The 27,906-nt window shown below is 54.7% G+C and overlaps 1 protein-coding gene across 2 annotated transcripts in view; it reads right to left on the minus strand.

Moving 5' to 3' along the window:
* ITPK1 (inositol-tetrakisphosphate 1-kinase) overlaps positions 1–25,855 on the minus strand; it is a 157,620-nt gene extending 131,765 nt beyond the window's left edge. For both annotated transcript variants that reach the window (XM_070775583.1, XM_070775582.1), the window contains exons 1-2: positions 25,730–25,855; positions 25,036–25,267 (exon numbers count right to left, since the gene is read on the minus strand). In XM_070775583.1, the coding sequence (XP_070631684.1) occupies positions 25,036–25,130 (95 nt within the window). In that variant the 5' untranslated portion in view covers positions 25,131–25,267; positions 25,730–25,855. The remainder of the gene's footprint in view (positions 1–25,035; positions 25,268–25,729) is intronic.
* Between the last annotated feature and the right edge of the window lie 2,051 nt (positions 25,856–27,906).

The raw sequence follows: 27,906 nt of genomic DNA on the forward strand, positions 1-27,906 counted from the left end.
TGCAGGCAAAAAATAACGAAGCCAACCAGGGCACCAGGGCCAGGCAGCTCCCTGAGAAGGGCCTGCAGCTGCCCAGGGGAAGCACCAGCCCAGGAAACCCAGCCCAGAACCACCCTGGCTCCCCTCTGCAGCTGGCTCAGGGCCTTTCCCAAGAAAGCCAGAGGCACATCTTTCTCTGTCTTTAGTCTTTGATGTTCAGACTCAAATCCCAGGAAGAGCCAGTTCATAATAACAAGGACGGCTTCAGTCTCTGTATGCCTCCTACAGCCAGGAGCTGTACTCTGTGCCTCAGTTTCCCCATCTGTAAATCGGGCATGATCATGGAGTGTAACCCATGCTGGAGACTGAATGACGAGCGGGCAGCCAGCTCCCATGAAGCCTCAGAACGGCATTGCTGGCCCTACAGACATGGAGCCTGACCTCAGAAAGGCTACACGAGCCATTCAGCTAGTGGGAGACGAGCAGGGATGCAAACCCAGCTGGCCTGGGCCCGAACTCCATGCTCTCGGCCCCCCGGGGCCTTAGCTGGGCTTGGGAGGCTGTGGCGGAGAAGGGGCCACTCAGAGCTTCTCGGTGCCCCTCCTGGCACAGTTGCCAGGCCTGTGTGCACTGTGGCCTCAGCCTGCAGCCCGGCCCTCCCCATCCTCAGCCCACGACCCTCTCGGGGACTCAGGGTTTTAAAACGCCACAGGCTCTGACCGAAGCTGACCCCCACTATTCGCCTCTCCCCTCAGGGGGTGCCTTCTAGCCCTGGGCCCTCTGCCTCTCAGGGTCCTCCCATTTTGTACACGAGAACCTAGGCCCAGAACTGAGAGGGACTGGAGGTCTCACCCAGGATGAGCCTGGCGCTGCAGGGTAGGGGCATCACACTCGGGCCTCCCCAGTCTGCACCGGCACCCAAGGAAGACAAAGGCTGTGTCAGCCCCATTTCAAAGATGAGAAAATCGAGGTCTGCAGAAGCATAAAAGGACAGGTTCAGGGTCTCCATCAAGGGAACAGGAGAGCCATGACCCCCAGGCCATGTGAAGTGCCCACAAGCACACTGCCACTGTGTGTGTGAGGGCCTCGACTGTGTGTGTGAGGACAGGGAGCCCCTAGAGGGGCCACCAGGGCAGGCCAGGCCCACACCTGGCGGCTGGGGGGCCACAAAGTCAGCCTAGCGGTGCTTCTCACTGGAAGCGATTTTGCCCCCAGGGGATACATGCCCACTCCTGGAGACATCTTTTGTTGTCTCAATGGGCGAAGGGGTGGCACCCAGTGGGCGGAGGCCAAGAACACCGCCACATCCCATGACGCACTGGACAGCCCCTAACAGAAGGGGATCTAGGGAAGCCCCTAGCGGAAGGATCCGGCCTAAAATGTCAACCATGCCAAGGCTGAGGAACCCTGAGATACAGAAATCTGAGAACAAGGATTTGGATCTGCCTAGACATGGGTTGGGTCAAAACAACAAGACTTTCAAATAAATAAATATGTATAGCAAATTTCAGTTGCTAAGTCGTGTCCAACTCTTTGCAACTCCATGGACTGCAGCACACCAGGCTTTCCTGTCCTCTGCTATCTCCCAGAGTTTGCTCAAGCTCATGTCCATTGAGTCGGTGATGCCATTCAACCATCTCATCTTCTGCCACCCTCTTCTCCTTTTGCCCTCAATCTCTCCCAGGGTCTTTTCATAATCGGCTCTTCATATCAGGTGGCCAACATATTGGAGCTTCAGCTTCAGCATCAGTCTTTCCGATGAATACTCAGGGTTGATTTCCTTTAGGATCGACTGGTTTGATCTCCTTGCAGTTCAAGTACACAAATGTAAATACGGATATAGGTATGCATGTGTGTTTGCTTGCATTTGCTGAAATATCCTGGAAACAAAAACTAGGAACAATCCAAGAGAGAAGACAGGGCGACAGGGCACAGCCAGGGCCAGACCTTTCCGCTTGCCTCTTGATTTGAATTGCGACTATACTGTCTATTTCAGCACATTTATATTCTCTGAAGACAAAAAAAAATGACACTTCCCTGCATGTCCTCCAGGCCAGCTGGCCTCCACCTGCCCAGCTCACACGCCTGCTAGGGCTCCGACAGTCCTCAGGACAAGCCCAAACTGCCACAGCAGGGCTCACCGGGTCCTGAGCCACCTGGTCTCAACTCAAGCCGACCCCAAATTCCAAGGTCCAGACAGACTGGACTGCACTGGGTTCCTAGGATGCCCCCTCCAGCATCCATGACCTTGCTCCATCCCTCCAGGGGCGGCTCTGGGGGTCACCCAGCTCTCACATTGGAGCAGAGGCCACTTAACCTCGGCGAGGGCCTCCTTGTTTCAGGTCTGAGGGCCTGGGGGGGGGTCCCTCCTCCCTCCACTGCCTGGTGGGGTGGGGGTGGGGGATGGGGGGCTGCTAGGCAAGGGACTGAGGCAGACAGAGGAAGGGAGCTGCCCTGCAGCCGCTTGAGAACAAGTAAGAAAAGAAACAAGTAGCAGGGCTGTATCAGCTCCGTGCCTACAGCTCAGGAGGCTGAGAGGGACGTCTCTCCACCCTGCGCACCACCCCTCCCCTAAACCAACAAGAGGCTGTCAGACAGGCTCGGCTTCAAGGACTCCGTTTAAAAGCCATCATTTCATCATCAAGAGCCTGCCGTGTGCTAAGTACCATCCACAAACCTCTCACCCCCCACTGGTCCTGCAAGTGGGGGGCTCTCACCAACCCCGAGTGAAGCTCAGAGATGTGCAGTGACCTCCTGGAGGGGCAGCCAGGCTCCGCAGGTGAGGGGGCACCTCCAGGTTCCAACCTGTACACCTGTACTGCCGTACAAACCTGCCACTCAGAGAGAGGAGAATCAGGGTGCCGCCTCCCCTGTACCCCATCTCAGCGCTCTCCAGATGCTCAGCCTGGCAAGAGAGGAGAATCAGGGTGCCCTCTCCCCTGTACCCCATCTCAGCGCTCTCCAGATGCTCAGCCTGGCTTCCAGGGGCTCCCTGCAGCCCCACTCTGTCCCCAACCCAACACGTCTAGAGCCCCTGTGTGAGAACCCTTGATCTTACAGCATCACACCTTCCCACGTGCCAGCTCACTCATCTGTCCACTGGGCTTGCCCCGACCCTCAAAGGTCATCTGCAGGGTCAAGCCTTCCTGGTCTTCCTAGATGGAGAAAGCTGTCCCCCACCACCACCACCATTCCAAACTTGAATGTGACTAGTCTAACCCTTCAACGCTCCCATCTCCCCCACCCAACTGAGCTCCGGTGCTCCCAGCTCTGAGCATGGGCTCTGACCCAGACCCACAGCACCAACTGCTAACCCCACGCCCACAATAATAACACCATCTACCTCCCATTTGTTACGGACCTGTGATGGGGTATTGCTGATATTCATAAGTAAATAAATGTGCCCAGCAATGAACGACGGAGCTTTACACCCATTACTTCAACTGACACACCAATCTTGAAGGTTAAAAAGTGCTCTGTTTATCCAACAGATGTAGAAACTGAGGCTCGGAGAAGCTCAACAACTTGCCCCAAATCATAGAGCTGGACAGTGCGAGAAGCAGCTTGAAATCGAGGTCCCTCCTTCCCAAAGCCGACTCTGGATATTTTGTTATTCAGTTGGAGGGAGAGGAGCCCAGGCTGCCCCCAAGCACACAGAGGGGTCCCTGTGACCACCCAGCCAGAAGGACAGCCTGCTCCAGGACACAGTCACACACGCAGGCCATCACCCACTTGAGGACGGAGCACAGCCCCAGGCCCGTGGCAAGCGATGCTTTGCAGCTCACATTTAACATCCTCAGGTTGACGTGCACAGACAGCCTCAACACCTTGGCCTGGAGCTCAGAACACTTGCTGAAGCTTTTAAAGGGGTTCAAGGACTATTTTGTGGGGTGATTTGATGGGTGCCTTCCCTCTCACATAAATAAAAGTCAAACTGCACCCCATGCATGGCCATGCATGCACCCCCAGGCAGCCCTGAAGAATGTGGCCCCTGCCTCCCTCCCTATCGTTCCCTCCCTCACACGTCACAAACCTAGCTCTGGCCAGCCCTCCTCCTCACTGCTCTGAGGCACCCCAGGGCCTTTGTACTTGCTTCTCCCCCAGCCTGAGATGCTCCGGCCTCTCTGCAGCTATTATAACTCATCTCTGATCAGCCGCGTCATAGGAGGAGTCTCTCTTTTAGAAAGGCCCTCTCTGACCACTCTGGGGACAGTCCCCGGACCCCTTTGCATCACTGCTTGCACTTCATTTCCTGTTCACCCCTGGACTGACCCCTTTAACTCACTGGCTGATATGTCTGTTACCCACACAGACCTCCCCCCATAGACCAAAGCTCAAAGGACAGGGTCCTGTCCACCCTGGCCGCAGACAGATTCACACACTCATGGTCTCTCACGAGGCCCGGCATGTTTGCGAACACACACTTGACTTGGGGGCGGGGTGGGGGGGACCACAGGGGCCGTCCTGGTAAAGATACACAGAAGCAGACCGACAACAGGAGACGTGGCCTGGGAGCACTCCGGAAATGATCGACCCCAGCAGTGCGGGGGCAGGGGTCGGGTGGCAAGAGCTACAGCCTGATTCACTCCAGTTTCCCCTTCAGACATCCCGAGGGTGGGAACGTTCAAGGACCTTGTTTTGAACAAGGTTCAAACCTCGTTTTCTTCCAGCTGAGAAAAGGAGCTCATCAGGTCGGGGGCAGGGCTGCCACAGGTAACACCAGGTCTCCGAAAGGGGCCCAGATGCCCCCCACCCACACCCTGCAGTCCTGCCTGCAGGGCTCCCTGGGTCAGCAGTCACACCAGCCTCCTCTCCTTATACGGACGTTGTGTTCCCAGAGGCCCAGGCCTCAGAACGCCTGGCTTGAGCTGGGCATAAAGTGGGCACTCATAAAGGATGAATGAAGGATAGACTTTCATTCCTCAGAGAGTCCACTCCAGACTGAGCACCCTGAGAGCCCCCAAGCTAGCTGCCACCCTTCACCCCGCCTAGCACAGCACAGCTGGGACCTCCTGGTCCTAAAGAAGGGTCCAGGGCCTGCCTGGTTGACACTAAGGCCAGATCATACACTCATCTGCACGAAGGTTCCCAGTCCATGACTCCTCCCGGTATCCGCATCCTCTGCAAGGACTCTGCTGCTCTGACCAGGCCAATGGAGTGGCATTCATATCACTGTCCCCATTTCACAGATGAGAAAACCAAGGGCCACACACACCGTTAAGCTCTCTGTCAAAGGTCACACATCTAATAAGTCACAGAGTAGACACTGGACCACGTTGTGTCTCCTAAAATGTCTTCTCTGGTGTCAAGTGCAAAGTGTTAAGTCAAACGAAGACAAAAGGTTTCTTCGTTTCTTGTTTCTGGCAAGACATCCTAGGATTTTTCATACGCTCTTGTGTATTTTACATCTCCAGGTATTCACTGCTCCCCAAATTCACGTGACCACGGAATTGCTCCCTGGAGGATTAGCCTGAAGAAACCATGTTCTAAAGGACGCTTACATGCCATCTCTCCCGAAAACCTAGGCCACAGGTGTGGAACAAGGAGCTTTCACCTGGGATCCATAGGACCTCTGCTTCGGAGAACCTGTGGCCTTCTCTGAATTTTGGTGGATGTATATTAGCACATAGTACAGAGTGGTTTCTTCAAATAGTCTCTACAGCTTTCATCAGGACCTCAAAGGTCTGCCCAACCTCCAACAAAAGTTAAGAACCAGCCGTTTCACAGAAACAGGTTTATGTGACAGCCTCAAAAAAAAAAAAAAAAGAGGTGACGTTCCCTTTCTCACCCCTTGAACCTGGGTGGGCCTTGAGCCTTGTTTTGGTCAACAGACCGTGGTGGAGACACCATGCCTCCAGGAGCCTCGGAAGCGCCCACTGTCTTGGACCCCTGCCCCCCAGAGCACACCCAGGCAGCCTGCTAGGGGATCAGACACACGTGGCCAGGTCACCCCCATCACCCCGGCTGACCAGAGGCCAAGCCCCAGGAGCAGAGACCCTGACTGACCCAGACCGCCAGCCCACCGCGCAGTGAGCTCACAGTGGTTACTCTGGGGAAGGTCTGTTATTCAATGATAACTGATAAGACTCTTACACGTAATGGAATTGATAAAAATCTTAACTATACATACAAAGTAGGAAGGCAATTATATTCACAATGATACCCATCGAAGCATTATCTACATCAGCAAGAAAACTGGAAATAATCTAAATAGTCAATCATAAGATTACAGCTCAATATATCACAGCATAGACGCCCAACAGAGCTATCACGAAGCAATGAAAAAGGATCATCCTCTATTGCACTTCACTTTCAGGTGTGGCAGCATCACCGGGTTATGTTTTAAGTCCCTATCTTTTTTTCTAGCAGGGGTGGGGTACAGTGGATGGTGGCGAGCTGACACTTTTATCATCTTTTAAGATATTTGATGTACGAAAAGGAAAACGAAACTATAAATATATTATCATATGGATTATGTTAAGTCCTTAGCTTTTAAAGATCACACTGAATTATTTACCTAAGAAATATATCTGAGATTTTTCTCCTAAATAATAATAAATAAAACAAGAGAAGTCATAACTTATGGTTAATACTTGGTATTGGGGGGGTCATTTTATTATTCTTTTACACATGTTGGAAATGGTCATAATAAAAGCTAACAAAAGTGTTTTAAAGATCACTCTAAAGACTAGCAACATGGAGTTTGTTTAGCTATAAGGCTGCCTGCAGAAAGCAAAAATCAAAATGCTACCCATACAGTGTTTTCAACTCTGCAACTTTAGATACAAAAAGGAACTAGAAGTGGTTGGGTTAGGAGTAGAGGAATGATCTGTCTCTTCAAATTTTGCTTTCATGACGTTACACGGTCTTTACAGAGGACCAAAAATTCCAAGAAAAAAGATGACATGCGTTCATTTCCTTCAGCTGGGGCTCAGCATGAGTGAGGGGCTGGCTGGTGGGGGGCCCTTCTCAGAAGCACGTGGGATGGGAAGGGGGAGGGCTCTGCAGAAAGACACAGAAGGAAACCCACACTTGGCCAGGCTGTCGAGAGGACCCTCACCTGCTCTCAACGTGCCCCCAGCAAGAGTGCTGGGCCGGGAGTTTATCATCCAAGAGAGGTCCTTCCCAGTTTAAGGGACCACACCAGATATCCCTTTCTTTGACCAGTTTTGAAGTCAGAGATGATTTCCAGCTATTTATCTACCAGCAGAAAATTTGGAGAAGAGAAGAAATTATTTATAATCAGACCCCCCATTATGTGTCAAAGACCACCTCCATCAATTCAGAGGCAGGCTGTCACTGCCTCTGATCCCCCAAACTGCCCAATTAGATGCTCACCCATTTTACAGATGAGGAAAGGGAGGTCCGTCACCTGCCCAGGTCAGTCATGCCCTGGGCACTGGGACTGGGCTCAGAAGCCAGCTGCTTGGCCCAGCACACCTGTCAGCGTCCTTCCCCAGTAGCATCTGCACTAAGGGCCACATATATGCAGACGGCACAGGACCCCAGCCTCAGGTGGATGTGCCCCTGTACAACCCCTGCCAGGATGGGTGCTACTGGCTCAGTGTTTGTGTTCCCCACAAAATTCATGTCAAAGCCCTAACCCCCAACGTGAGGGTACAGTAAGTCCCCTACATCCGAACTTTCAAGTTGCAAATCTTTTAAGATGCAAGTGTGTTCCATCAGTGTCTGGTGTGAGTGAAACTGCGGCTTGCCCTCTGTCTCCTACTGCTGACGATCTTTCAGCTCTGCCATCACTTTCCTCCCCTCCCCTCTCCAGTCACATTAAGCGTAGGAAAGCATAGATAATGGATCATCTCTGTTTCAGAAACAAAAAAGAGGGCTGTGCGTGTATGTGTGTGCATGCATAAACACAGGCTTGTGTAGACACAACACACGTCTCAGAGGACAGTCGAGAGCAAGGCAACGTGGCCGCCTTGAGGGCCTGGGGTGAGGTCTAAGGGAGACCGGCTTTCCACGGCACGCTCCCTGCTGTGGTTTAAATTTTGATCAGGTTCGTTATTCCTTCGTAATAAGAGTGTCTTAGTGGTATTCACAGATCAGATGGGAACCTGCCCAAGAGAGACTGCGGAATTTCATGCAGATGACCGACCTTCTTGAGCTTAGCTTGTTTTCAAGTGCTGTTTTTATCAGCTGATAAACTGAAATGACCCCTCCTCGCTGCCTCACGTAACAGACCTGCCGAGCCGTCAGCTCGGGCCGGTAGTCCCGTCAGCTAAACCGGACGCTTTGGGTCACAGACTCGCTCGCCAGGGCCTCTGAGCTCTGAGCTGGGGGCCCGCAGAAGGGGACTCTAGTGAAGGCCAAACAGCTCACAGTGAAAATGAATGAGATCTGAGCTTCCTGACCCCGCTCCCTCCTCGCACAGTCTCGGAAAGCCCTGCTGACAAAAGTCAGGCCAGACCTGCAGCCCACGGTGGCCAGGGCAAAGGGGAGGGCCCGGGACAGCCCTCTCTCCACTGCGTTCCCACCCGCATCACCACTATCTACCTGCCTCCGAAGGCTACGCCCCGAAAAGGAACCACTGGCCCACGAGACTTCACAACAGCCAAGAAAAGGGCCTGGGGGCAGGACAAGGGCTCTGAGCAGGGCGGCTGCTGGCTTCTCAAGGGTCCTTCCAGAAAGGAACCATGTGGGACCAAAACCAGACCCTCACCATACCCCCTCCCCCAGAACCTGAGCCTTCTCCTAGTCTCTGGCCCAGCCCCTTCACTGGGGGCCCTCGGGACTGAAGGGCCTGGGTGTGGGACCACCAACCAGTCACCAGTCACCCCCTCTCCTTCCCGGTGGAACTCCTCCCGCCAGGCTTGCTGGGACGTGATGGGGCCGGCAGGGGGGTCCCGCGTCCTGCACTGACACGCCCCTCTGCGGGAGGACTGACCCCTCACCCACCCACTAATTCACAGCGGCGAAGTCCTGCAGGCTCCCCGGGGGAAAGACAGCTCACACTGCGGTGAGCGTGGGACAGGGCCAAACGGCAAGAGGGCGATAACACGTTTACATAACACAAGACTGTTTCACCCCAAATACTCGGTGTCAAAACCCCACAGTTCCTCCCAATGCAGACGGGCGGAACAGGGAAGACACCAGCCCTCGCCCTGGACTCCAGGCAGCTCTGCCCCACACCCCGAACTCCATCCCTCAAGGAAGGGTTACATAAGCCCTTCCTCCAGGACGACCCAGCGTGACCCTGGGCCCAGGGCCCTCAGAATCTGCCTGGGTCCGACCGACTGTGGAGATAAACCAGGCTCAGGTTTATTTGAGGGGAAAGCGGAAGCCAGGGGCCCACTTGCAGGGATACTCGTCACCCTGCTCTTGGGAACAGCGCCCTGACCCTGGAGTCTGAGTGCAAACTCTCAGGCAGGCAGAAAGCCCCTACCCTCCCACCAGCTGCCCTGGAGCCCAGAACCGGGGAGCACCCGCACCTCCCCTGGTTGCCCAGCGGCCAGCCCGCTGTCTTCAGGGAAGTACCCAGCTTCCTACGTGGGGTCCACCCTGCCCACACGCCGACCATGGGTTCAGGAACCGGGCACTCCCCGGCCCCCACAACTGGTTCAGGGATGAGGGTGTGACCCAGACTGACCCTTCCGAGGTAGAGGGGAGGCCCAAAGCCCCCAGCCCGCGTTCGCACCCCAGCCCCCCCCCCACTAGCTGTGACCCTGAGCTAGTTCCTTAACCCCTCGGGGCCTCCACTCCTTCTATGAGGAAACAGGGGCACTCCAAGCCCACACCCCAAGGGGTGTAATGTAGATCAAAGGTGATACCACATGAGGACCTCGGCACTCAGAATAAAGGTCAGCTGTGAGGACTCATCTTGCATCACTTGGGCCTCAGAACGAAGCCACACAAGGGAGACTGGGGAGGAGAGAGACCAGGTCCTGCGGACACCATGAGAGCCCCTGGATCCACTTGGACCTGAAGCTGCCTCTGCACTGTGTTAACACTTACAGGAGCTACTTTATGACTGAACCTGGTCGGCCCTGAGGTTTCTACTGAAACCCAGACACTGCTGTGACTCGTAGAAATCAGTCAGAGAGCTGCTTTTCTCTCAGATCATTAACTTCACCCCAATAACTCGCCACGTCTGTCGGCTGATGGAGAAAGAAGAGTGCCCTGTGGTGTCCTCCACTGATGCAGACAGAGGCGTAGGCGCCTGGCCAGTCCTCCAGGCTCACCCCCAGGGGAGTCACCATCCTTCCCCTTCCCCTCAGAACTGTCTGTGTCCCACATGGCCACCCCCGGACCCTTCCCAGTGGAGCACCTCAAAGAGTTTGCCCCTTTGGCATTCCTGGCAAGGCTGGAGGAAAGACCACTGGGATGGTGGCAGGGGGACACCAACTATCTGGGCCTGTGGACCAAAGAACTCATCCTGGTCAAGGAGAGATCTGTCCACCGTGACCCAGAACAGAACAGAACAGAACACACTCTGGCCTTGCTTTCAATCCGCAGTTCCCTGGAGGCCAAAGGAAGCCCGCTCGTGGACTCCAGGACGAGGGCCCAGCACGCTGGGCTGACTCACTGAGTGCTCGAACCTGCAAGGCCTGGCGCTCTGAGCTGCAGATCCTCACCTGCAAGGGCCCCTTCTGGCTCCGAGGGGCGGGGAAACTGCTGCTCTGCGATGGCGAACTGCTGCATCTCAGCAGGAAGGGAGGGGCGACACAGACAACACAGACGGCCTGACTACAGGTCCGGGGAGTGAAAGGCAGCCCTCCCGGCTTCTGTCAGGGATGGCCTCTGGCCCAAACAAGAAAGGAGAAGCTTGTGTGCTGAGCCCCTCCTGTGCACAGGCATCAGGTTGACTCCTGTCAAGGAGGAAATTAAGGCCCGACTGTTGTTTGTTCAATCACTAAGCCATGTTCGACTCTTTTCGACCCCATGGACTGCAGCGCACCAGGCTAACCTGTCCTCCACTATCTTCCGGAGTCTGCTCAAACTCATGTCCCTTGAGTCAATGATGCCATCCAACCAGCTCTTCCTCTGTCACCCCCTTCTCCTCCTGCCCTCAATATTTCACAGCATCAGGGTCTTTTCCAACGAGTCAGCTCTTCGCATCAGGTGGCCAAAGTGTTGGCGCTTCAGCTTCAGCATCAGTTCTTCCAATGAATAGTCAGGGTTGATTTCCTTTATGAAACCAGGGAGGGGCCACCCAGGCAGTAAAAGGCTGTGTCAGCATTCACAGCCCATCACTGACCAAGACACACACTGTTCCTGGGACACCAATCTAGCACGGCCCCACCTAAGAGGCTTCTGGAACTCGGCTTGCCCATCTTCTTCCCAGATACGAGGGCTGCTCACACATAAGCTCAAACATACGGTCCATCAGCCTTTAATGGCTGACTCTAACACGAATAACAGTATTTACCATTTGCCCACCAGGCGCCAGGCTCTGTGCTAAAAAGGACTCAAGCTGCCTCAGCTCACCCAACCTGTTAAAGTATTCTGCTGCAGGCTGGTACTAAAATTCCCATTTCGGGTATAGAAATGAAAAGCTCAGAGAGGTTAAGTGGTTTGGCCCAAAGTCACAGAGACAGCACCTCTGCCTCCAAGTTCTTGAAGCTCCTTCAAAAGCATTTCCCACTTCTGAAGCCAAGGATTGGCTCCAACAAGAATGTTCCCAAGAGCCTTCCAGGGCTTTGGGGATCTTTCCAAGGTGCTTCTGAAACCCTCGAGCTTCAGTGGAAAAAAAGCACCAAGGTTCCCCAAGGTGACCCCAGAAAGGGACACACATGGCAACTTAAACAGAAGTATAAGTCCATTTGCTGACAAAGGTCGGTCTAGTCAAAGCTATGGTTTTTCTAGTAGTCATGTACGGATGTGAGAGGTGGACCATAAAGAAGGCTGAGCACCTAAGAACTGATGCTTTCAAATTGTGGTATTGGAGAAGACTCTGCAGAGTCCCTTGGACAGCAAGGAGATCAAACCAGTCAATCCTAAAGAAAATCTATCCTGAATACTCATTGGAAGGACTGATGAAGCTGAAGCTCCAATACTTTGGCCACCTGATGCAAAGAGCCAACTCATTGGAAAAGACCCTGATGCTGGGAAAGATTGACGGTAGGAGGAGAAGGGGGTGACAGAGGATGAGTTGGTTGGATGGCATCACTGACTCAATGGACATGAGTTTGAGCAAATCTGAGAGATGATAAAGGACACAGAAGCCTCGCGTGCTGCATGGGGTCACAGAGAATCAGACATGATTTAGCATCTGAGCAATAACAAGGCCATGGGGCCTCATCCACACGGGCTCAGAGCATTTCAAGGAAGGAGTTTGAGAGGCAGGAATGAGGGGATACTGGGAATCTGAGTGACACTGTCTGGACAGAGCACATCACATACTGGGAGACCCAAACTCAACATCCACAGACAGATGACAACGCTGCTGAAAGGTGTCTCAGTTGATGCCCAGCCTGAGTGAACACCACCTGAGCCAGGACCTAAATTTCCTGATTCCCAGCAAGCCGTGCATCCAAACGAAACTGAAAATGAAAAGGAGAAAATTTTAAAACTAAGGGGTGCTAAGGACAGGTCATTAGAAAGAACTCAGACAAAAGGAGAGCCATCCTCTCATCCTCTGCCTTTACTTACAAAGAAAATAAACTCTAATGGTCAAGAGTCTGGGCTCTGGATTCACAGAAGTGCTGTTCAACTCACACCCCTAGGAGGGACCAGCTATGAAGTGCTGGGGAGGTCAGTTACTCTCTGAGATTGTTTCCACATGTGGAATGACAGCCTTAAAGCACAGGATCAGGCTGGTGACTGGACCTCCAGGATGGGGAGCTACTGTTATTCCAAGGGTTTGCTGCTGCTGCTGCTGCTGCTGCTAAGTCACTTCAGTCATGTCCGACTCTGTGCGACAGAGTCGCACAGCAGCCCATCAGGCTCCACCGTCCCTGGGATTCTCCAGGCAAGAGCACTGGAGTGGGTTGCCATTTCCTTCTCCAATGCATGAAAGTGAAAAGTGAAAGTGAAGTCGCTCAGTCGTGTCCGGCTCTTAGTGACCTCATGGACTGCAGCCTACAAGGCTCCTCCGTCCATGGGATTTTCCAGGCAAGAGTACTGGAGTGGGGTGCCATTGCCTTCTCCAATGCATGAAAGTGAAAAGTGAAAGTGAAGTCGCTCAGTCGTGTCCGGCTCTTAGTGACCTCATGGACTGCAGCCTACCAGGCTCCTCTGTCCATGGGATTTTCCAGGCAAGAGTACTGGAGTGGGGTGCCATTGCCTTCTCCGATTCCAAGGATTTAGCTATTCTCACAGCACTGGAAACAATGCCATGATGTCCACGGCCTCATGCAAAGGAGCCCACTGTCCCCTCACCACCAGGGCAGCCACAGCAGCACCTCCAAGGACATAAGAAAAATAAGTACATTTCTCACCAGCAGGGGCTTTGATGCCCAGAGGGTCAAGCAGCAAAGGTCTGAGCACCTACAACCCCATGAGCACAGGCCGCAACATGCCTGCGTGCAGGTCAAGGTGAGGGTGAGGGGCTTGGGGGCTGATTTCGAAAGAACCAGAACTCTTTCCTGATAGGATCCTGGTGTCCCTGCCCAGACCTGCCCACGCAGAGGCAGGAAAAGATCTCTGATGAAATGGCCAGCATTCCTTTTCTGTTCAAGGAGCCCTTGAAAAGGGCCTGAGTGCTAGGACTTTTAGGATAAAATCTTAAAGAAGATATGCTTTAGTGTCAGCAAGGCAAGGTTCAAATCCAAGCTGCCCCATCTACTGGGTCTAAAACTAGGGGCTCACTCTGCATCTTTCTGGGCCTTTGTAACCCGGGCTGGGGTGCAAAGAGGAAACTCCATCCAGAGAGAACCCAAGAGGCCCACAGCACTGAATGGTCCTCAGAAGATGCCCAGGGCCCTGGGAGGATGAGCGCCAACCTGACAGCCCCTGGGGACTCACAAATACCCCCACACGTGCCAACATGCCCCTGTTCTCTCCAAGGGTCCCCGATCCCCTCTGGGAGAATGGAAGAGAGCCCCCACACAACCTGCACACCCCTCCCTACCACACCTCCCTCCCTCAGACCCAGCCAGGCGCACAGCAAGGAAGAGGCTTCCGTGGCCCCAGGCTGCCCTGGGGAGCTCACTGCTGCATGGATCCTAGCACCCAAGAGTGTCCAGCACTCAGCAGGCACTCGATAAATACATACTGTGTGACTGCACAAAGGAATGAATGGGGTGCTCTGCAAAGAGAAGACGCCCGGGGCAACCCAGACTCACCCTCTGGGAAGGGGGCGCCGAGCAACCTACACTGGGACGGGTGCCCCAAGGAGGGGCCCGAGGGTTTTCCACACCCTGGCCCTCAACTGTTGGATGGATAAGGGTGCGAGGTAGAAATGAAAGCGAAACTCCCACAGTGGCCTCCACTCAGCACCCACCTACCACTCCCAGCCCCTCCCAGGAAGCAGTCAGCTGAGAGGCCGTGTTTTGGTCACGGGTGCTGGAGGACCCCAACACCAGAAAAGGGGGAAGGAGGGGGCAGGGGGGCTACCTTGTCTGCCCTGGGCTGGGGGCTCTGGCCAGACACATGTCAGAGACCCCAGACTGTGGCCTGGTTGGATAGGGGGGCCAGTGGGGAGGGCAAGTCCCAGCACGTATGAAGCACTCCATGCTGAGTAGCCCTGGAGGGGGGTGTACTAATGCTCCCCTTTACAGAGGGAAGCACAGAGGCTCAGGGAAGTGGAATGACTCGCCAGGCATCCACAGCCAACTGGGCAAGTCTTGTCGCTCTGACTGTACAGTCATCTCACCACCCACCACGCCTCCGGGCCCAACCACAACGCTCAGAGGATGCTCAGAAAAGAACGCCTCGATTTTCTTCTGAAACTGGGTTTCAAGCCAGTGGTACCTGGATGAGATGATGGCCAACTGGCAGGGTGGAAAAAGCACAGTTTCAGGAGTCAGTGCGCCCCGAGGGTGAGTCCCAACCCTGCCACTCACAGCCGGGTGATCTGGCAAGTCATCTCGCCTCTCCCTATGCCTCCGTGTTCTCATCCAGCATATGGAGACACGCGACCCGTCTTGGAGAGGACATTCCCCATCTTCAATAGTGCCTGGCCTGTGGTAGGCTTCACCTCTGCTTGGAAATTGGGTGTGAGTCACTGGAGGGAGCAGGGGGCATGGAACACAGCCCTTCTGCAGCATCGGGGCCTCCTGGATGAGCCCCCAGTTCTGGTTTCATGTCTCAGGCTCCAAAACCCGAGCAGGCAGAAGGCTGATGAGGAGCCAGTGGGTTTGCAGACAACACCGCAGAACAAGGGGCTCTGCAGACCAGGGGCTGCCCCTCCCCCGCCCCACCTCTGCTCCTGGCCCCCTGCCTGATAATCAGCGTGCACCTGGCCTAGCCAGTCCTCAGGAATGCTTCCTGAGCAAAGACCAAAGCAGCTCCTCCCCAGCCCCAGGATCCGCCACTAAGGAATTTCAGTGTAAAACAGGCGCCGGGAGGCAAGACATTTTTAAAAGGGGAGAGTTGTTGTTGTTCAGTCCTCCAGTCGTGTCCAACTCTTTGTCATCCCATGCACTGCAGCACGCCAGGCTTCCCTGTCCACCACCAACTCCTGGAGCTTACTCAAACTCGTGTCCATTGAGTCGATGATGCCATCCAACCATCTCATCCTCTGTGGTCCCCTTCTCCTCCTGCCCTCAATCTTTCCCAGCATCAGCGGGGAGAGAACACTGCCCACAAGGTAGCAACCAGCAGGCAGGGTAGCTGGCAGGCAGCCTGTTGCCACTGCCCATCCCTCCTCTCACGTAACGAGGATCAAACAAGGCAGTGGATGGTGGGTGCCACACCAGAGCTACCCAGGTGGGCTCCAGGCAACACAAGTCCCACACAGCGGTTCTGGGGACAAACCAGCCCAAGAACCTTTACATCCCAGACGCCCTCCTGGAGGCCCCTTTCCCAGAGAAGCCCCACAGTAAAGAGGCTGCTCTAGCCTGTTTAACTCAGCGCCAAACATGCCTGATGGCTCTGGGGTGAGGCCTAGTAACACTCTTCAGGAAGTGACAGTGTCTGTTTCCCAGAAGAATTGTCAGGGCACTTGTTAAGAGAAGGCTCCCAGACCCTTTCCTTGGAGGGTTTTAAGCGGGGGACAGGTGGACTCAAGGATATGTTCTTCATTGATGCCCCAAGTGCTTCTTCTGTTGGGAAGGTCAGCAAACACCGGCCTGGAGGAAGGTGCTGTGATCAGTTGCTCAGTCCTGCATCCGACTCTGTGCGACCCTATGGACTGTAGCCCCCTGGGCTCCTCTGTCCATGGGATTCTCCAGGCAAGAATACTGGAGTGAGCTGCCATGCCCTCCTCCAGGGGATCTTCCTGATTCTGGGATTGAACCCGTGTCTCTTACGTCTCCTGCACTGCAGGGAGATTCTTTACCCCCTGAGCCATCAGGGAAACCCCTAGAGGAAGGTAAATGAGTGTAAAAGAGAACAAGCATCCTTCCCCCCGCTCCCTGGGGACCCAAGGCCTAAGCTGATCCTCAGGAAAGCTCAGCTGGCCTAAGGCCTACCCAGGTCCCCCAACGGTCCCCCATGATCCCTCACCCCAGCCCACCCTCAAGGCCCAGAAGAGCTCATTCCCGAACACAAAGACTGGACTGAACCAGGCCAGAGGGGAGCATCCGTCCTCCTGTCCAGCCCCCAGAGCACAGCCTCAGGTGGAGGAAGGTCCCAGGGCCACCCACCTGGTCCCTTTTGACACTGTCAGGGAACAAGGCCACTGGAGGAAACATTGCTGCCTCCTCTGACCACCACCTGCCCAACATGGAAACCGACCTGCCCTTACCCAGGTGGCTGCCCTTGGTCCTCAGGGCACCCAGGGCCACAGCAGAGGCAGGCCAGGCAAGTGACCTCCAGGCAGCAGACCCCACCCGCCCTGTAGCTCTTTACCTCCCAGAGGAATGGGCACTCGCTCTTACTAAACGTCACCTCCTCAGAGAGGCCTTCTCTGGCCACACAGTGGCTGCAGCTGCTCCTGCCACGGCTCTCCCATCTGCAGGCTTCCTGGCTCTAGCTCCATCCTGCAGCATTTTAAACGTGTCTGTATGCTGGTTTCCCTTCGTCTCCTTACCAAGCCTCTAGGCACAGGAAGGCAGGGACCAGCTAGCACAGGGCAGGCCAGGGTGGAGCCTGAGGACTTGCTGAGTGAATGAAAGAATGAGGGAATAAGGTGTGCCTGGTGGCTCAGTGGTAAAGAATCCACCTGCCAATGCAACAGACGGATTTGATCCCTGATCCAGGAAGATCCCACATGCCGCAGAACAGCTAAGCCCATGTACCACAGTTATCGAGCCCGTGCTCTAAAGCCTGAACTACTGAGCCCACGCTGCAGCAAGGAGTGAAGCCCTCGAGGCCTGGAGCCTACGCTCCACTACAGGAGAAGCCAGTGCAGTAAGAGGCCTCCTGCACCCCGTAAATAGACAGCAGCCCCCACTCGCTGCAACTAGAGAAAAGCCCACGCCGCAAAGAAGACCCAGCACAGCCAAATAAATAAATATAACTATTTTTTTTTTAACGAAGGAATACCATATGTAAAATAGACAGCCAACGGGAATTTGCTGTATGGCTCAGGAAACTCAAACAGGGGTTCTGTATCAACCTAGAGGGGTGGGAGACGGGGAGGGAGGTTCAAAAGGGAGGGGATATATGTATACCTATGACTGATTCATGTCGAGGTTTGACAGAAAACAAAATTCTGTAAAGCAATTATCTTTTAATAAAAAAATTTAAAAAAATGAAGGAATAAAGCCGATGACCTGACCTGGGATCCACCACCTTCACCCTGGGGTTTCTTTCCTGGCCCAGGGCACTCCAGAATCACAAGCAACTCTGCTGAGTCACAAGGGCCTGGAAAAGGCTTCAAAACCCACCGGTTGGTTCCTTCACCCACTAACAGACACCCTCTCTGAGCCCCTACTGTGCGCACTGCTACAAGCAAGCACTGGGGGGCTTCACCAGGGAACAGAACTGCCCAAGTCTCGACCTTTATGGAATCCACCTGCCAAAGGAGAGAGGGACAAGGAGCGGAGAGAAATAACAAGGCCAGCCAGGAGGCACTAAGGGTTCGAGATCCTAAGTGAAGCGAAAAGAAAACCAAGCATCTCTCAGAAGCCATCCAGGGAGGACTTTGACGTGTGTGTCCCGCTACTCCCCCGGGGCGGCTGGTGGCTGTGCAGAGTGGACCCAGCGCGTTCTGCCAGCTGGGGCCTCCAAGGGCGGTTAATACAGTGGGCACCCCACACCCACGGGCCTGGGAGGGAAGGGGCAGGAGTTGGGGGGTGGGGGGGTCCTTCACGGGAGTGGTTCTCAAATCCCCACAGCCGGTGTCAGATCCACCCCCGAGCCCTCACCCCCAGGGGCTGTCACGATCCTCTGCCCCGCCACCACGATGGGCCCGGCTGGAGGGAGAGGCCCCGGGCCGCAGGGACAGCTGCCTTCTCAGGGCGGCTGGGAGCCGGCAAGACAAAGCAGCAGGCGGAATTCAAATAGCCCAGTGGGAATGGCCTCATTCACAGCTCTGGAGGAAGCGCTGTTTGAAAGCAGGCAGTGGGGAGAGGGCTCTGGTCTAGGAGTGAGACGACCCCCGCCCCCCCACCCCCATCCCACAGTGTGACCTGGGACCAGCCACCCCACCCTGCATGGGCTCCCCTCCCAGCAAGGCCGCACATGCCCAGGCCGGCCAGCAGAGCGGGAATGGCTGCGTGGACCAGATTCCCGCACCCAGAGGGATGGCGTCTGAGATCCACACGGTGGCAAGGAGTAGGTGCTCAGCTCCTGGATGACCACGTGCTTTCTAAATGAATCTGGCTTTCTAAAAAAGGTACCAGAATATTCCTGTAAAAAGCCGGCTTACGAACTGAACTCAAAACACAACGAGGAACAGAAACCCTCTTTAACAGCCAACTCTCATGCGGCACTTCACTACATGGGCCTTTGCTGAATGCCCCAAGCCTGCTAAACATCGAGGAGAAATAACCCGTGGAGTGGAGGCAGGAGGGCCCAGGGGTTGGGAGGGAGGCCCCAGCCTGATGCACAAGTGAGCCGAGCTCTGCCCCAGCAAGCACGGCCATCCCTGCCCACGGGAACTCAGTCCTCCCATCATAAGAGAAACGCAACCAACAGTATCATTTCTCACCCATGTGTGTGGCCGAGATCAAAAATGTCCACACACTGTGCCGGGGAGGGAGTGGGTGACAGGTCCTTCCGCTCGCTGTCACCAGTGAGCAGCGCCCTGTCCTGGTGAGTGGTTTCAGAACTGCCCCGAAAAAGTCAAACGCCTGTACCCCCTCACTCATCTGGCAATGAGCAGCCAGACCAGGGGGTGGACCATGCCCTGCCTACCATCTACACCAGTAGACGCCAAGCACAGGGCAAGAAATAGGGTCCATTGTTTTAACACCTGAAACCCACAGCCGTTAAAGAAAGGAGGTAAGTGATAAGAAGTGTCCCCAGAGAAGCAGTGATGGGCAGTGTCTCTAAGACACAGCGTTTCATGAAAGGAACCAAGGACAGAACAATACGTGCGGAAGAGATCCATACACGTATGCCCTGTGTTTTGCACAAAACCCTTGGGGTTGGGGGGCGGGGGGGGCAACATAGGAATAGGGGATTTTTTTAAAAGGTTATTATATTATTATATAAAATCGTGTGGGGCTTCCCTGGTGGCTCAGATGGTAAAGAATCTGCCTGCAATGCGGAAGACCCAGGTTCTAGCCCTGGGTCAGGAAGATCCCCTGGAGGAGGGCATGGCAACCCACTCCAGTATTCTTGCCTGGAGAATCCCATGGACGGAGGAGCTTGGCGGGCTACAGTCCATGGGGTCGCAAGAGTCAGACATGACCTAGCGACTGTCACACACATACAAAATCACATGTGTGAAACTTTGGAAAACTGTAAAGTACCACAGAATTTCAAGAATCATTCAATTTTTTTTTAAGTTAAAAAAAAAAAAAAACACCTCGAGAGAAAGAGACTGCCGACAGCGTGTGTCCCTGAGTGACCGGAACTCAAGAACAAGGAGGAAATGGACTGACTTTTCATTGTGTATTTTGAGTCCTTTTCATTGTGTATTTTGAATCCTCTAGGTTTTAACATAGGCATGTATTAAATATTCAAAAAGATAAAACAATAAATGTGAGCTAATCATAGCAGTAGCGCGATTGGCATGGAGACTCTTGGCATTTTCAGGAAACCCAGTACAAACTCCTCTTGAATCTCCAAACTTGAAAAAAACAAAAGTATCATCTTGCGTTAACATAATTTCTTCAGGCTCTGCATCCATAAAACAGGTGAAGACCGCAGCCCCGGCTTCCAAGGGGCTGTAAGATCCCCACGGGCTGGGTGTGTAGGGAGATGCTGGCAGGGCAGCAGGCAGGGTAGGCTCCCCCACCCCGCACCCCCAGCCTTGCCCCAGACCCACACCCAGGCAGGATGAGCAGTCAGCCTCCCTCCTGGACTTCAGGGTCGCTCTAAAACTGCCCCAACTAGGAACACTCAACCTGCAAATGCCCAAGATCCAGGAATAGACAGACATTTGCGGGCAGACGCCCACTCACCCACTCCCCAAGGACCAACTAAAAAGTAACAGCAGAAACCACCACCCACAGAGTTCCAGGCACAGTCCGGGTCCCCCTGAGCGAATACTGTCATCAGCCTCACTTTACAAGTGAGGACACCGAGGCACGAGCCCCGGTCACATGGGTGGCCTGCTGTCGAGGCAGGCCCGGCACCCGGGCAGGCTCATCAACAGACAGCAGCGGCCCTGGCGGTCCATCTTCTCCCATAGGAAGCCCAGTTCACCCCCGCAGCAGGCTGGTGGAACGTGTTTATTTGAAAGGCTAAGTATGAACAGTCCCAGTGTGCATCTGCAAAGGTTACTTAAGTCAGTACCTCCTCCCACCCCCATGCCCCCAAAATGGTGCCAGATCCAATCATTAAGAAACGGAAAAAATAAAACCCACTCACAGACCAGCATCACTTAACCCTGGAAACAATTCTCCTTCCTCCCCACTATGAATCTCCCCAAAGATAGAACCACGCTAAATCCTCCCAGCAAAAAGAACAAACCTAGAGTCCTTCATTTAAAGAAAAGAATGAGGACTTCCCTGGCAGTCCAATGGATAAGACGCAGCGCTTCCACCACAGGGGGCGCAGGTTCGATCCCTGGTTAGGGAACTAACATCCTGCATGCTTCAAGGCATGGCCAGAAATCAAAAAATTTTAAACATTAAAAAAATAAAATAAAAATAAAGGTATGGAGGCCCTGAGGGTATGGGCCACCTGAGAGGCCAGGTTCTTGTCAACAGCAAACTCCCAGCTCCCTCCTCCTGCAGCTTCCCAGAGCCCCGGCCTAACCTGGGCAAAGAACTTATTAATAAACAAGGCAGCCACATCCTCAGGTGTAAAGGCCTGGGATCTGGGCTCAGGGAAGCCCTTCACTTCGAATCCAAGTCCTTCATATGGCCTGAGCCTCAGTTTCCCCATTCTGCCACCCTGGGCTGCTGGGAGGATGACATGAGATGAGGTTCCGGAAAGGAAAGCGTTCGGGTCAGCTGACGTGATGGTAAAGACGGACAGAGGTCACATTTCACACCAAAATGCTTTGCGACGTCGTGTGTCTTTCCACCACAGCCTGCACCGCAAATTCAGCTGCAGGAAAGAGGAGCGGCGAGGCGAGGCGCTGGAGGGCTGACACAGAAAACGTGGACACAGCGAACCGGGTCAGCCAGCACATCCGCACGGGCCACCGCGGAGAACTGAGAGCATTTAAAAAAAAAAAATCACCCAACATTTTCAACTAACAGCTTTACCTCTCGGCTTCCCCTCTGAAGTCCCTTCTGCGTGTGAGGAAGCCTTGAGGCTGCTCCAGGGTTAGGGGAAGGGGCAGGCAGGTGGGAAGCCAAGGGGACACAAGCAGAGCCATCCCTGGAGAGGGGGAGACTCACTGGCAAATGTCGGGAACGAACAATCCCGCAAGAAATAAGCCAAGTCAAGGCCTATCTGTCAGGGAGCCAGAGGGATGCTCCTTAAGACATCACGCTTCCACTGCAGGGGACGCAAGTTCGATCCCTGGTCTGGCAACTGACATCCCACATGTCTTGCAGTGCAGTCAAAAAGTATATAATTTTTAAAATTAAAAGAAATTAAAATAAAGGAATGTAGGCCCTGAAGGTATGGGCCACCCTAGAGGCCAAATTACTGTTAACAGGAAACTCGCAGCTCCCTCCTCCCGGAGCCTCCCAGAGCCCTGGGCTAATGCAGGCAAAGAACTTATCAACAAACCAGGCAGGACCAGGGTGTGAAGGGACGGCCCTCCCCCCTGCTAAGGTGTCCCGGTGGGACCTGCTCCTACGGTCCACGGTCCACAGACACCTGCAGGGGGCAATGCTCCTTGGAGAGCAGACAAGACGCTTGCTGAGGCCACAGCTCAGGATTGCAAGGAAGAATCTCTGAGACAGAACGGCAGCACCCCCGTGACCATGACGAGGGGGTCCGCCCATTCTAGTAGCTGAACAAAAGGAACAGAAGTATGGAGCCTGCCCCGTCTTGTGCCTGTGAAACAAAGGGGCTGGGTAGACAAGATCTCCCTTCCGGTCCTAAGATTTTTTTTTTTTTTTTTAACAAGGCCTGGCATTTGGCGAAACAACTCATCCCGCTGCGTTCAAGTCATCCTCTCCAGCGCTGATACTGCCCCAAACATTCGCAGCAGGACCTCAAGCCATTTTCAAACATCTCTGGACTTTTTCACTATGGAACTCGAGGATGATTCATCACCCATCCAAATGGCAACCCCACGTGACAATGTCCGTCCACAGCCCCTCTCAGCCACTGAAACTGCACCAGCATTCACATCACACCCACCAGCGGGCAAAGGACTCTGGCCACTCCAGAGGGTGGGAGTACTTTGCACCCAGTACAGAAATGCGGCCACCAGGGGGCGCCACCCTGAAAGTATCCATAAAAAAGGAGAGAAGAAACAGAAAAATTCTTTTCGGTGTTTTCCATTCCTTCCTAAGCTTAAGCAACAAAATAGCTAAAGCTCCCCTGATGAAAACACAAAGTGGGTTTCCTGAGGTTCTAGAATGACCCAGATATTTCTCTTCCTCTCTTTGAAGTCAATATTTTGGCCAGAAGAAGGCAACTAGACTTTGAACGCAACCACTCTTTCAGAGAAATGAACACTCCATGCTGGAGCTTCCCCGGAACGGCTGACATCATAGCTTGCCCTGAACCCCCCAGTGTTTAAGGGCAGGAGGGTCTCTGGGGAGGGAAAGGCAGTCTGCAAGTCCAGCCTGAGGACCCAGCCACGAGTCTCAGTCTCGGTGGGAACTGTGTTGCGAGAGCCTCCTAATTACCAAGCAAAACATACCAACCAGATGACAAGCCTCGTGCTTCAGCTGCAGGCACAGGACGACACAAATAGAGAAAGACCTCAGGAAAAAGGGTGCAAGGTATCAGTGGGGATTTCCCAAGTCTCAGAGGACTGCAGGGGGAGCTTGGGCACCCGACACCAGACCAGATTTCAAGAACACATCAAAGGGGTTTCTGCACATGTCTTCAGTGTCTAGGGCACATCGTCCACGTGTGTGTGTTCAAGCGCCCCTTTCTAATGCTGCAAAAGTCCTCACACTTCCAAGGCTTTGGCTGCAAGTTCCTCCCCGTTTCCTTGTGAATTCCCCGGTCATTTGGCATGCCCTCCTGAAAATGAAAAGCGTGCTTTCTCCCAGGGAAGCCAGCAGGAGAGGAGGCAGCCAACTCCATACGCAGACGGAGGGATGCGCAACCCTCAGGAACTGTTTTAGACAAGGTGTACCCCTCTGGCTGCAGGGAGCAGAGCGCCTGCAGGGCTGAACAGGCCAAGGAGCAGCAGGCCCTGGGGACAGGCATGAGAGGGGCATAGAGGTGCTGTGCCAGCCTGCACAGGCCAGCTCAGACCAGCCACTCGCTCCGCATGCCAGGAGATAAGGAAACTCAATTGTTCAATTCATCATTATGTTTGGTGACCCAAAAAAGACAAAAATGCAAGGGGGGCCCATTTTTGAGAATCAAATCTACCAAGTGGAGACACGGCATAACAAAAGGTTTTCCACCTGGAGTTTGCAAAAGGCTTGGGGAGCCAGATTCTCTTAGGCTTTCACTAAGAACCAGATTTAACTAAGGGCTTCTCAGAGGCAAAGCCACCATAGGGGAACAAGGTGAGGCAAAGCCGACCCAAGACTGGATGCGTCTGTAATGGACCAAGAATGTGATCCCATCTTAATAAAACACCTGGAGTCTTCACCACTAAGGAACTGCACGGGGTGGGGGGTGGGGACCTCGAGGGAAGAAGGCCATTCTACACAAGCGTTTACATTCTGCACCAGCCACTCCCTGGCTGTGGGACCCCGGGCCAGGTACCCGACCTCTCTGCGGATGGATTCCCCCCCTCAGACATGTGGGCCAGAATCACCAGCCCAGCCAATTCTCAAGGCTGGTGCGAGGCTCTAATGAGACAGCAAATGACCTACACGCCAAGTATTGCTACTCGCTTCAAAGAGGCTTAATCCAGCAACATGCAATGACAGATTCTTGCAGAGAGCTGCGCCGGAGGGGCACCTAGTAGGTGCCCCGCAAACACACAAACATGGGTGCCCGCCTCCACGAAGAGAAGGGGGAAGAAGGAAGAGGACCACTCCAGTCCAAAAGTAACCTCCAGCCACAGGCAGACAGCGTGGATTCCCCCCATTTCCCTGGTCCCTCTGCCACCTTCAGCAGCGCTCCCATCACGCCCGGGGAAGCCAGGGGTCTCCCTACCCGGGGTCCCTGTGCACCTGAGAGCCCTGGTCCGTGCCACACCGCCCGTACTGCCCCACCGCTTCCCTCGAACACAGCCAGCGGCCACCACAGCCACCTGGCTACTCGGACTCAGGGTCCCCGCGCACCGTTTCTTCCCGTTTCGCTCTAACCTCCGGAAACAGCCCCCAGCCCCCCGAGGCTGAACCTGGGGCTCATGCCGGGGGTCCCCGGGGGGTGGGGGGCTGGAGCCCCGTCCCTCCTTACCTGCACAGCTCGGCGAAGGCCTGGAAATTCAGCTTCTTTATTTTCTTCTCGCTCAGCCAGTAGCCAACTCTCTTCCCTTTCAGAAAGGTCTGCATCTTCCTCTTCGGGCGGGGAGCTCGGGTCCGGAGGAAATCGCCCACAGGCCGAGTCTGGCGGCCCGGCGCGCGCCGCGAGCGTGCGGGCACCTCCTCCCGGCGGCGGGGACGCGGAACGGGGCTCCGGGCGCGCAGTCCTGCCGGGAGGGGCGGGCCGGGGCGGGGCGGGCGCCCGGGCGGAGGGAGCGGCGCTCAGCGCGGCATTCCACTGGCTGCCACCGTGCCGGGGGCCGCCCGCGCCGCCGCCGCCCACGCCCCCGCCGCCTGTGGGGCTCCGGGCGCGCAAGTTCGCGAGCGCCGGGCCGGGCTGGGGAGGAGAGGAGGCAGGCCCTCCCTCGCCAGCGCCGCCCTCCCGGCGCTCGGAACCGAGCCGCACGCCCTCCAGCGGCGGCCACCGACGATCGGCCCCCGCGCTCGGGCTGCGCGCCGCCCCCAAGTCCCTCCTCCCGGCCCTCCCTCTGGCTCCCGATCGCGGGGGGCCCTCCCGTCCGAGCCCCCGGCGGCGCGTTCGGCCGATCCGAGACGGGCGCGTGCCCTTCCCGACGGGCTCGGACCCCGGCAGGGCGCACGCGGCCGCCCGCGCCCCCCGCCGTCCTCACCTGCCGCCGCCGCCACTTCCTCCTTGTCCCGGTCCTCGCTCCGGCGCGCGGCTCGCCGCCGTCGCCACCGCCGTGCTGACCCGGCCAGCCGGCCCGCTGGACCCCGCCGGGGCGGAGGAAGCGCGAGAGCGCTGGCCGCCAGGGGGCAGCACTGCCTGCCGCCTCTTAAAGGCGCCGCGCCTTCCCCCCCCCCCCCCCCACCCCGCCCCCGGGTCTGGTTCTTTGGTGCGTGTTTGTGTGAAAGGCTCAGCCGTGGAGCTTGGGGGATGGAGGGAGCAGGGCTGGATTTAGGGCGATCCTTGCCAAGTGCTTTTACTTTTTAAAGGGACGAGAGGAGTCTCGGTGTGGGCACTTTCTGCCTGTCCTTTCGGAGTGATCGAGCCACTTGAATTTCATTCATCAATAGCATCTCTGTACCCTGAGCAATATTCAGTCCCAACTGCAGCAGAGGGCGCAGGACGAGCGGGGGGTGGGCGGGGGTTGGCGCGGCAGCAGACACTCGATGAGATCATCTGTCTTCCCCGGAGGAGACAGACCCAGGCCCAGGATGGGGGCCCCTGGGGTTGGGGACATAAACACCCAGGGGCCTTCTCAGGCTTAAGGAGGTTAACCACTAGACACACTCTGGGTTCCCTCCAACGGAGAGGCAAGGGAGAAACTAGAAGCTCAAGCATCAGGGTGGCTGGCACCTTGGTTCCCCTGTAGGGCCCTAGGGAGCATCCTACCTTCAAAGAGTTTGGGCAAAGTGGGCATCACTCCCCAGGTCACGGCAGGAAAAATGAATGGGGTGGGGTGGGGTGGAAAGGGTCTCCAATTTTCAGGGAAGGCATTTAAGCTGACCTTGGAAAATAAGGATGAGGTTGACAGGCCTGAGAATTGGGGGTGGCTTGAAGAGAGGCAAGGAGAACTGGAAGAACCAAGTTGTTAGGGGTGACCAGACTGGAGCTTATTCTCTAAGGCCCAACCCTAAGGGCCTGCCTTCTTCCCCTAATTACAGCTTCCCCATCCCTCTTCCTACAGGCCTTCCCAGCTGCAACTAGGTGAAGCTTGTCCACACCAGATTCCAGGAGGAAGCACAGAGGTCTTCTGTCTCCACTCTCAGCTAGCTCCACCCTTCACCCATCTCCCCTCCCTTTACACCCTGGCTGGGTGACCTTGCAGGCCACTTAGCCTCTCTGGGCCTCAGGTCCTCCCTCTTACCTTAGGAGGTAAGCCCTGCCTCCTGAAAGCACCGCAGAAGAGCAGCGGCTCTGAGGCCTAGAGTGTATGATGTTATGAGAGGGTCTGCTGCAGGTGGGAGCAGAAGGAGCAATGCCTGCCGCTCACTGTACTGGAAGAACAGTCTCTGGCTTCAGAAAGACCTGGCCTGGGGGGGGGGGGGGGGTGTGGTCCTAGTTAGTTCCTCCCAGCTTGGACAAGTTACTTAAGTTTTGCCTCTGATTTCCAGGTTGAAAAAGTAATGCTTGCCTTAAAAGATTGTGAGGAGGATCAGGACAGGGTATTAGACTGGTCCTCCCAGCAGGTCATCAGAAATGGAGCTTGTTACTACCTCACCAAGAACTCTTTGGTTTTTTTTTAATTGAAGTATAATTGACTTGCAGTATTACATTAGCTTCAGGTGTACAACATAATGACTCAATGCATTATGAAATGATCACCACGATAACTCTAGTTACCATCTGTCACCACACAAAGTGATTACAGTATTATCAGCTGTATTATTGACTATATTCCCTGTGCTGTTCATTACAGCCCTGTTACTTATTTATTTTATAGCTAGAAGTTTGTCCCTGTTAATCTCCCTCACCTGTTTTGCCCATTCCTGCCCCTCACCCCCGCCCCACAACCACAAGTTTGTTCTATCTCTGAGTCTGCTTCTAGTTTTGTTCATTTGTTTTCTAGATTCAGCATATAAGTAAAATCATATGGTATTTGCCTTTCTCTGACTTATTTCACTTACATGATAACCTTTACGTTCACCCATGTTGTCACCAATGGTAGGATTCTTCCTTGTGACCGAGTGATGTTCGTGTATGTGGGTCTGTGCCACACCTTGATCCTTTCATCTGTGACTCTTTGGTGGCTTCATGCAAGGATTCTTTTTTTAATTTAATTTTTATTTTACATTAGAGTATAATTGATTTACAGTTTTGTGTTAGTTTCAGGTATACGGCAAA

Source organism: Bos indicus, chromosome 21 (genome assembly GCF_029378745.1).
Source record: "Bos indicus isolate NIAB-ARS_2022 breed Sahiwal x Tharparkar chromosome 21, NIAB-ARS_B.indTharparkar_mat_pri_1.0, whole genome shotgun sequence".
NCBI classification, from domain to species: domain Eukaryota; kingdom Metazoa; phylum Chordata; class Mammalia; order Artiodactyla; family Bovidae; genus Bos; species Bos indicus.